Genomic DNA, 11,062 nt, shown 5'->3' on the forward strand with positions numbered 1-11,062 from the left:
AACCTACACAAAGCAAGCAAAAAGCAAGCCCATCAAAGCAGGTTTTTCTTGTGCTTTGTTACAATTTATTCAATAACAGAAACCCCATTTATAAACTGTCCACGGCAATTAAGAAAACAGAACAGAACAGAACAAAGCTATCATTATTCCCGCGGGCGTATTCCGAAATTGTCGTACCCTTTTCTTTTTTAGCTAACTTACAATTGCTGAATGACAAATCGAAGGGTTACTTTTATGCAAAAATACACGCAAATTACTAAAAAACTTCGCCATCCTTGACGTCAAAGCGGCATTCTTGGTAGCCTTTTTACTACGCATTTGAAGCTTACAATCCGCAGCGCATCTGAAGCCATTTCTGCGTAATTTCTTCGTTTACGTAAAACACGTGCGCTACACTCCGGACTGAAGTAACTCGAGCTTCCAAGATGTTTAGGGATTTTCAATGTTTTCCTGTTTTACACAAATCACGAATTCGTTCGATTTGGTTCGATTGATTTTTTTTCTTTTCGGTGAGTTCGATTTTGTTCGATTGCCGAACTCAATCGAACTCAATCCATGGATTGAGTTCGATTGAGTTCGATTGAAATTTAGTTCGATTGGATTCGATTTACTATGCCGGGTATAATTCATGACAGTTATCACAAATCACGACAGTTGTTGTTAAAATTCATGACAGTGTTATTACGGTGTTATTACGATTCGCGGCCGTCTACAATGGCTTAAAAAAAATTAACGTATTCTCAGTGGTGAAGAGAAGTTTTCCTGACGGTCACACAAGCAAGCAAAGCCTCCCTAAAAGATGCCGCTCAGCATGCTCAGGATTCTGACACAACTTCTTTCACCAGTGAGAAACAGAACGCGGAGAAAGTTTATGATCAGTGTTTCGCTCCTAAGCGGAGTTACCTTTATGATCATATTTAGAGTATTGCTGAAAAAGGACCGTTTTTTGAAACGTATTAAGCAGGCTGCCCAGGATATGCAAAACGACGAAACCTCGCAGAAAGGATTGCTCAGCAAGAACGGCCAAGAACTTGCTTTAAAAATGCCGGCTGTACTGACTCCGTCGCTACCAAAGAAGAGACTTTTCTACATAAGACAAATTTAAATTTTTTTAAAAAAGTTTTTACTTTTTGTTTTTATCTGGTCTTTGCTGTGGCGAAACGAGGATCACTTAGAACCTAAACCATCTGTTTTTTTTTTTCTCGGCCAGATAATGGTAAGCCGCTGCTTTCTTTATGATAGCTATATGAGTAGCTGTATGTTCTTGCTCCACGTACATTCAGCGCATGCGTCTTTGGCCATGTCGTATAGTAGAATGACGTGTCGTTAGTTTTTGAAATGAGTCATCGACATTGTTCAGCGGCTAAGCATTAACCGCGAAATAACCTCAATTGAAAGATTCTAAACATTTGGTAGCCTGCGAATACAGCCGCCTCTCATTCGCTCCCGCTACTACGTGTGAAACGCGAAGAGAGACTCTCTTCGCGTTTCGCACGTAGTAGCGGGAGCAAATGAGAGGCGGCTGTATTCGCAGGCTAAACATTTGGGGTCGTTTAGACTTTTACATTTCAGAGAGGACTTGCTCCATTTTTTGGTTTATTATTATTATTATTATTATTATTATTATTATTATTATTATTATTATTATTACTATTATTATTATTATTATTATTATTATTATTATTATTATTATTATTATTATTACTGGAGAGCCAATTATTTTAATTTCCATCTTATATATCGTTTATGGTCGCGGCCTACTCGCGGCCTGCACGCAGCTTTTAAATACTGTGACACGAAACACCGCTATGTTCATGTTTATAATTTTGTTTAAATACAAGAAAGATCCTCGCAGTTAGTACGCAACTGAAGCAGCTTAAGCGATTAGAATGTCAATGTGCGGCATATGCGCAGTGAAATTGTGCATATGCCACACATCCGCACTCGGATTTCCTTTTTACGAGTATGCCTGTGTCACTCACCGAACAATACATCATTCTCGTGGATATTGGATTGTTGTAAGTTGACAATCAAAATAAAGTCCCGTAAAGAGATTAAAATGTTGATGATTTTAAGCCTAGCGTGAGAAACGCCAAACTTCAGGGTGACCAATTTAAATTTTCAAATCAGTTGATAAAACCATTTTTCTGCTTACCCTGCTAATGGCCATGGTTCCACTGATTATATATTGGTAAATCTATTAAAAAGATAACTTATTGACAACACAATACATTACTAACTATCCTTTATTTTTTCCACATGTCACTTACAGTAAAACCTAACATTCTACGTTCAAATGTGACGGGCTCATTTTTAAGAATGTACAACTGAACAGTGAGAGAGAATAATATAAACAAATGAAGTAAGAAACGAAGAATAATGTCGGTTTCTTCGACTAATACCAGGCGTGGTTACCCTTGAACATAACCTGGGTGTTATATTCACTAACCAGGCCTCTTGTTCATAAAGGGAGGAAAACGTAAGGGGAACTGTGTTTGGTGATCTCACATAATGCGTCCGAATATTTCTTCAGGTTCGCGTCTTAATATTTGCATGAATTTTCTTTCGTAGTTTGTCATATATTCCCTTCATTGTGTTTTCTTTGCTTGATTCAGCTCCTTCAACAGTAAAGCTTGAAGGGATGGTTGTGGTTTTTCCCCAACTCCCCCCCCCCCCCCCCTACAAAAAAAATTATAATCTCGAGACGATTATACCTGTACAAGAAATAAGAAGGCTACAGACGGGTTAACCCGTCAATCTTTGAGGACGAAACAAGAAACCACATTTTGATTCATTTACTATTTATCTAATGCTTGGTGTCATTGCTAGTTTTTGTAAGTTCGTACTCAAGTCTTTCTTTAATCGCGAGGTTGTGAAGTTTCTCTAAGCATTGTACCGAGGCTCTATGTTGAGAAAAAGTATTTGGATGAAGTTTGCATTCCCCTGAGGAACGAAATGAGTAGTGACGAAAGCATTTCACACCACCCATTTTTTCCACCAGCAGGCCAATATAAACATCTTCCAGTTTGAAAGGCTTCTTGCTGATATCAAACATTTCCACCAACTTGTGGACCATGTCTGATGATAACACATATGCTGGACCACTGCAGAAGCCCGGATATGAAGTTCTGTTGTACTCTTCCACAGATACTCCATACTTTCCTCTTCGAAAAGGTCGGCCGTACCGGCACCTTCCCGTGTAAAGTTTTGTTTTAGGTGTATCAGGCTTTCGTAGATATTCCATCAGCAAATAAGGATTAATAAATACATCATCATCCGCCTTGAGTAGGTACTGAAAATCGCAGTATTTTGATGCCCATTCCAGACCCATCTGCGTCTTTAAGGTAAGATTATTATAATGCTCTTTTTGAGCTCCTCGTATTAGATCTCTGTGCATCATTCCCTCAGCTTCCAAGTATTCATTCTGTACGCTGTCATGTGGGGTCTGACCGAGAAGAAACACTGTCTTCCATCTCGTCTTCATGGATGGATCTGGTGCCCATGTTTTGCGAATGACTGATCTTCTATCAAATGAAGAAGGTCTGGTAAACACCATAATCAATAGAACTACCTTTTGTGTGCATCGTTCTCGTGATATTAAATATGTCTTATGTGGAAGCGTTTGTTCTTTGTTTGTTGACGAAGTCAGGACTTCCACTTTTAAAGCCAGGGAATTATTGTTTTTGTTGAGCAATCCCTTCTGTGAGACTTTCTGGTCTTGCAGATGCTTGACAGCTGTCAGATAAGGGTCCTTGCCCACCAATACTTTCAAAATGATGGTAAACAAAACTCCGCTTAACAGCAAAAGACTGATGAACTTTCTCCGCTTTATAATCCTCATTGGTGTGATAAATTGTGTCAGACTCCTTAAGGACATCTTTGAGGGAGGCTTTGATAGATTGACTTTCAGAAGAGCTGGAAAGAAAGTCACGAAAGGATAAGTTAATTTCATTGTATTAAATTCCTGTTGCCGCAGATATTAAAGTATGTTATTTTAAAGAACTAACATACTTCTCAGAGTAATCACCTCCGAAAATACCGACACCTAGAAAGTAAAGATGAAATTAAATGCTTCAGGATTTATAATAATAATAATAATAATAATAATAATAATAATAATAATAATAATAATAATAATTACAAACCTTTATATGGATATATTCCGTTGCGCTTCACAATATTATTAAAATAGAATTATGTTTAGAGCAACTAAGAACACAAGAAACTATTAAAAACTACAAGCCCATTCAATCAAAGGCAGCGATGAATATGAACATGAATGAAAATCTATTTAACGGCTAAATCAAACGAGGGGCTCAAACACGACCATTTAACTATTTCAAAGTTACTCCACTCCCTACTAGTGGTATAGCAAGCTGTGCACTTGTACGAGACAAATTAAAAAATGCAAGCTTTGCTCAGTATTGTGGAAAGCGTGTGTCAAATTTACAGGCTAATAAATCTTTATACTAACGTAACGATCGTAAAAGGGAAACCAACGTGCCAGTCGTGAACATTTGGGACGTTTGTAACGTCCAGAACACTGAAATCACAACATGCTAAAATAAAAATCCAGAATAGAGTAGCTCTTATCCGATATTCCCTTTGATGATTACAGAAAAGAGGGAAGCCCAAACAAGCAAACAAGTACTTATTGGAAGTAGACATTCTCAAAGTCCGTTTTCGTTGAGTCCATGCAGTCAGGAGGAAAACACGTCCCCTCGCGCTTGCTTTCATTCTGCGCCTTAAGAAGTCGACTTGTGGCAAGTCGTATATTTCAACTAACGATGTACGGCCCTACCTATACAGAAGTATTATAGTCGCCATACTATTCTCCTTCGGAAAATTACCCGTCAGTCTTACTTACTTTGCTACAAACTGAACTAAAAGTTCGTTTAAAATCAGCCTGGTTAAAAAACAAACTTTGGGCAAATTGCACCGATACGGAATTTAAATATTTCAGGACTAGAATCATTATACAAAAAAGTAATGGAGAATGTGGCAGCACATAATATCAATAATATAATGATATTTTGAGTGGTGCAAATATTTTTATTATTTTATTGTTAATATTCGAGATTTCGCCAGCTCTACTTATTTTTAAGATCAATATACATGTTTTTTGCACTTTGATGGGCGTTCGTGCCAAAGTACTGCTAGATCCTAAAGACCTAAAAATCAATGACTGAACTGTCTTTTGTTAAAATATCAGAGGATTTGAGCCACTACCGGTCAGCGTTTTTCCTCGCTGAGTTTGGAATATTTTAGACTTTTGCGTGATTTATAAGAAGTGCGGTCTACTTCATCCGTGCTCAGTTCGCTCACAAACGAGCAGAGATGAAAACAATTGCTCTTTTTTGACTTAGGAAGAATCCGAGTGTATTCAATTATCCTTAGAAAAGATTCACTGCTATGTAAACGTCTGTGGAGCGGGAAGCTGAAAAGCGTAAAATTTCGAGTTATCGCGAGGTGAAATCCGAGCTTCCGGTAGGGTGACCGTTTTTCGTGGTTTTCTGCCGTTATATGGATTATTTCAAAAAAAAAAAAAAACTAACTTTATATCCTTCAGTTACTTACCTAGACCTTCAAACTGACAAAGTATGAGCGAAATTGATTTTTTGACCGTGACTACGATTTCTTTGATTTTTACTGATAATCACTCAAACAGTTCAAGTTTCAATTTTGGCAGTGATGTTATACATAAGTAACAATATTTTGAGTGATGTATTTTATTAAAATTGCTTGGATTTCACTAAGACAACTCCATTTAATTTAATAAGTTCGCAACCATGGTTACGGAGATAATCCCTTATGACTGTCCCTTGTGTAAGTTAATAACAAAAGAATAATATATCTCAGTTACCTCTCAGTAATGGTACAAGATTATCCTATTTGTTATAAAGGCACAGTTTGCACTGAGAATTTAAACTGAAAAATCTGTTATTTGACCTAAAACACCTCAAGAAATATATGATCCAGTAAATCCACTTTGCACTGCATTTCTTGGTTTGTTTTTTAATAAATGCAACAAGGTAATCAAAACGCAAATAGATTACATTCAAGTCGACAAACATTATTAGAATTTGCTTCAAAAGGTATTACATAAGATTTTGTTGTGTACTAAAAGTTTATTCAAATATCCAACAAGAAAAAAGAAGCGAAAGAGACAGGTATCGAGAGGTGATCTAGGCGGAACAGACTTACAACAAGGTTGTCCTCGCTCCTGTGGCGTCGCTGCGAGGCATCAACAGCAGACTTAGAAGTCAAAGACAAACGTGGCTTCGTTTGTCTTGTGTTTATGCTTAGTATTATGTCACGTTTCCCCCTAGCGAGGATGTCATCAGAAGAATCATTCTTTTCTGGTGTTTTTTAGTACCTATGGTCATGCTATGTCATTATCGTTTGTGGTTAGCGATTTCGGACCAAACAAATGTGCTTGCTAGTCCGGCACTGGAAAACTGATTGTTGAAGAGTTTGTGATCTTCATATCTCTACTAACTAGTGGCTGGCGAAAGCGCCTTTTAATCCATGGCGCCATATATTTAGAATTTTCATCAATTCAATTTTCTTTGGGGCTCCTAATGGAGAACGCAGTTTAGTTTAGGCGCGCGCTAATCTCAAACCGCGCCATAACTCTTTTCTAACTGAAGTACAAATATTGACTTTGATTGATTCTGAAACATTCAGATGCACAAGTTTAGGACATCCAGGAACAACATTAAGCGAATCCTCTATCCCACACTGACAAAAAAAACAGATATGAAAAGTACTTATATCGCACTCAAAAGGAATACAGCCAGGGCTCTGCAGTCAAACGTTTTTGGTTAAGTGAGGACTTACCACTTGTGTGCGTTGAGGTAAATGGCCGACTCTGTTGAATGAATTAAATGAAACGATTTATCAAGCCCGATAGTGGCTATACAAAACCACACATAAGAGAGTCCGTTCCTGCGTGGTTTGCCGTCTTCAACTGCTGTCTAACTTTTTTCTTTTTAGAATATTCAAATGAGGGGCCTCAAGACATCCTGTCATTCTCCCTTACCACGGTAATTTAAAATTTTTACGTAGGCCCGGTAACGCAAACTAATTGAAACTTCTGGAAATAGCAGCTTAAAATTGGTAAAAAGGCCAACTATGAAAGTCTTGTCTGTTAATAAAATAGCGAATATGTAATTCTTTATAATGGTTTGCCCGTGTTCATACAAACGTCCCGCAAATAATTGTGAATTTACAGCACTATTTCTTCGCTATTTCAAAAGACAAGACTATCAAACTTGGCCTGTTTACTAATTTTAAGCTGCTCTTTTCAGCAGTGTCAAATGTTTGAGGTTATCTGGCCTACATAATTTGTTTTTTTTTTAAAATTACCATTCACGTGTCGTGTATAAATTTACATGTGCAGGTTGTAATGCCTGTAACATCGGGGAAACATCCCGACACTTCTCGGTACGCGTGCGCGAGCATTTGAAAAGAGATAGGACCTCTCATGTCTTCCAGTATTTGACCCAATCTGAGGAATGTCGTAGACATTGTTCCGAGACTTGCTTTTCAGTGCTGGATACGACACCCAATCGCTATCAGTTGTTAGTATAAAGCTACTAGCGTTCTATTACGAATGCCGTTCTCTGATTGGCTACGCTACCCGGTATCTATTCTGTGATGGATAGTGAGTAGCGGTTGTCAACAAAATTCAGCCCGCTTTTTCGCGTTTTCGAAGCGTCTGTGAGGAGGGTTTGGATAATTTAGTTGTCAAATTTTGAACAACTTGTAGATTTTTACTAAAAAAAAGTAGATTATTCGCTCTCGATTTCTATGCGTGATAGCTGATTCGGGCGCATCAAGCGATAGAAATCTCGAGCTTATAATATAATTGTTAATTATTATTAAAAGAAGCTGCTCATATCCGCCTTTAAAATCCTAGTCTAAATAAGCAGTTAAAACACGCTGAACTGACACTAATGTTTTAGATTGACATTGATTTTTTTTTTCATTTCTTTTTATATTTTTCTTCCTTAGTTTTATTCTTGGTTTTACTTATTCGGTGTTTGTTAATATGCTGCAGGCGCGCGTGCTTACCTAGTATTCAAAGTGTAACGATCAAATTTATTCCTACTTACAATCTACAATCTCTATAATCAATTTTATAAATTCTACTTATTCCCATTTTTGTAACTGCACAGAAGTAGTGGCCAACACGAAAGCCTTGCTCCTTTGGCCACTACGCACTTCTTTCCTAGAAGGTAAAACCACTTAAATATAATGCTCTGCGTGTTTATTTTCTTACCATAAAAATATATTGTATTTCGAATAAGTGTGAATAAAAATTGAATTTAATTTAATTTAATTACTGACGACATTGTAGCATTTACGTATTTCAAACTCGTAACTTAAACATTATTTTAAATTTAAATTAACATTGTAAGGAACACATCGATGGTCGATCAAAACATGTCTTGCAAACTCAGAAACGTTGTCAATTTTCTCCGTGATAAAGGCTCTATTGTCCATTATATAACACTGCCAGGCATAGAAAAAAAACAACAGTTACTGCATAGAATTCATCCTCGAAGACCCAGTGGCAGTTAGTCGGGTGAAAGGGGTTTTCATAGGCGAATATACAACTTTCGCCCACAAAAATCCTTTCCACCCGACTAACTGCCCCTGGGTCTCCGACGAACAAAACTGATTGCAGGGCTGACACTACGACAAAGGGCTTATTTGTTTGGGTCTGGTTTATTTACACATAAAGTGACGTCTGGCACGTGCATTACTACTACAAGAGATCCATCAACGAAACGTATTCAGAAACAGTTTATTTTCCGTCGTGTGGTCCCCTGCATCGAAACGTAAAACACGCCTATAGTACTAGGTAAAGGCACTGAAACAGGGAGCATGGTTTCCATGCGTGTATGCTTTCCTACACAACAGTATGGATCCACATGAAACTGTTCTCTACGGCCCTTCAACATCAAACCAGGTATACTATTATTCTGTTTGAAATACATGGACCTTTACTATTGTGGAGAATGCTGCAAACAGCCTTTCCTGCCTTACCTAGTCTTACCTGTATCTGGGGGCATGCACCTTGTGAAGGTCATCAAGCCCCCTCCAACTCTCCCTTAAAAAATTGTGTCTACACCCCTGTGAGTAAAATATAAAATGAGACCAAGCGGTAATTTTGATTCAAATATCTTTTTTAGATTGAGATATGGTGGAAGGAGTTGCATGAGAGAATGGAAAAATATTTTAAAGTTTATATGAGTTGGTTGAAAGACCAACGCCATCAGAAACAACGCGTATCATTGTTAAACATTAAACATCAAACATTGTAACCTTAGCTTGCAACTAGTTGCCTTTTAAAAACCTGATTACAGAGCATATATTTTACAGTGCTGCTGATAGCGTAAGTAGACACAGGTAGTCCAAATTTATCAAACTGTTCCGGTTGAGTCTTCATAGAATCAAGTAACTACATTCTGAGCCGAGTAGGGAACCATGATAAGTCAGTGACAATCTCTCTTTGTTGGCACTTACAAGAAGGTACCTGATCAAACGTCCCAAGGAGAGGATAGATCTAGGTTTTCCTGTAAAATCGACTTCTCACCCCATCACGTAGTTTACATTGACGGATGCGTTCTTGAGATTATATTGACGGCCAGTTTGTATCTTTGTTCCAAGAAATATTATGGGAGTTAGCATCATCTGTACGAAAACTCTTCAAAGACATGTCAATCAATCTTGAAAGAGAATATTTCTTCCTCTTCTGATAATGGTATATTACTTTCATTTTAACTTGGAATAAACCTTTACTAAAAGAAATTCTAAAATTTGTAGAGACCAGTGTACCGACGAAGTTCAAAGGTTTAATTCAAACATCTGAGAGCTTCGGCGGACAAAACAGAGAGCATAAGTGTTACGTCCGTTTGTTTGTCATCTTAATGTTCGGTATTATTTCCTCCAGTTTTCATCGCAAGGTTGAAAAGTTTCCCCATGCATTTTGCTGAGGTTAAAGTTGAGCAAAAGCGTTCGGGAAAAGTTTCCAACGTCTGTTGTGACGAAACGATCCGCGATCCTTGGCCTTTACATCACCCATTTTTTCAATCCCCATACCAATGAAAACATCTTCCATTTTGAAAGGCTCCTTCTTGACATCAAACATTTCCACTGACTTGTGGACTAGGTCTGGTGATAACAGATATGCTCCGAGACAGTAATCTGGATAACTTGTTTTGGATACTTCATACTTCCCTTTGCGACGAGGAATCCCGTCATGCTGACACTTTCCCGTGTAAAGTTTTGTTTTAGGTGTGACAGACTTTTGTAGATTAAGTCCGTCAACAAATACGGATTAACAAACACATCATCAGCAGCCTTGAGTAAGTACTGAAAATCGCAGTATTTTGATGCCCATTCCAGTCCCATCTGCGTCTTCAAGGTAAGATTATAATAATGCTCCCTTTGAGCTCCTCGTATTAGATCTCTGTGCATCATTCTCTCAACTTCCAAGTATTCATCATTCTGGACGCTGTTACCTGTGACTTGACCGAGAAGAAACACTGTCTTCCATCTTGTGTCATATTGTCTTCATTGATGGATCAGTTCCCCATGTTTTGCGAATAACTGATCTTCTATCAAATGAAGCAGGGTGCTTTGGTACCATAATCAAAATAAATACCTTTTGGGTGCATCGTTCTCGAGATGTTAAATATGTCTTATGTAGAAGGGCCTGTTCTTTGCTTGGTGACGCTGTCAAAGCTTTCATTTTTTAAAGCCAGAGAATTGTTGTTTTTGTTGAATAATCCCTTCTGTAAGACTTTCTGGTCTTGCAAATCCTTGACAGCTGTCATATACGGGTCCTTACTCACCAATACTTTAAAAAATGATGGTAAAAAAACCCCGCTTAGCAGCAACAGACTGATAATGAACTTTCTCCGCTTTACAGTACTCATTGGTGTGTGGATAAGTTGTGCCAGACTCCTTAAGGACATCTTTGAGGAAGGCTTTAATAGGTTGTCTTTCAAAAGAGCTGGAAGAAGAGTGACGAAAGAATAAGTTGGTTTCA

The 11,062-nt window shown here is 37.8% G+C and overlaps 1 protein-coding gene and 1 pseudogene across 1 annotated transcript; both read right to left on the reverse strand.

The window, feature by feature from the left end:
- Nucleotides 1-2,228: 2,228 nt before the first annotated feature.
- Nucleotides 2,229-6,939, reverse strand: LOC146481079 (beta-1,3-galactosyltransferase 1-like). The gene is made up of 2 exons (XM_085108580.1): nucleotides 6,841-6,939; nucleotides 2,229-3,915 (listed from the first exon to the last, which is right to left on the reverse strand). Exon 2 carries the CDS (start codon nucleotides 3,875-3,877, stop codon nucleotides 2,807-2,809), a length of 1,071 nt encoding a protein of 356 aa, XP_084964706.1. The 5' UTR covers nucleotides 3,878-3,915; nucleotides 6,841-6,939; the 3' UTR covers nucleotides 2,229-2,806.
- A 3,067-nt stretch (nucleotides 6,940-10,006) lies between these two features.
- Nucleotides 10,007-10,841, reverse strand: LOC146481080 (beta-1,3-galactosyltransferase 5-like; annotated as a pseudogene).
- Between the last annotated feature and the right edge of the window lie 221 nt (nucleotides 10,842-11,062).

This window comes from Pavona decussata, unplaced genomic scaffold (assembly GCF_977016875.1).
Source record: "Pavona decussata unplaced genomic scaffold, jaPavDecu1.1 SCAFFOLD_51, whole genome shotgun sequence".
NCBI lineage: Eukaryota > Metazoa > Cnidaria > Anthozoa > Scleractinia > Agariciidae > Pavona > Pavona decussata.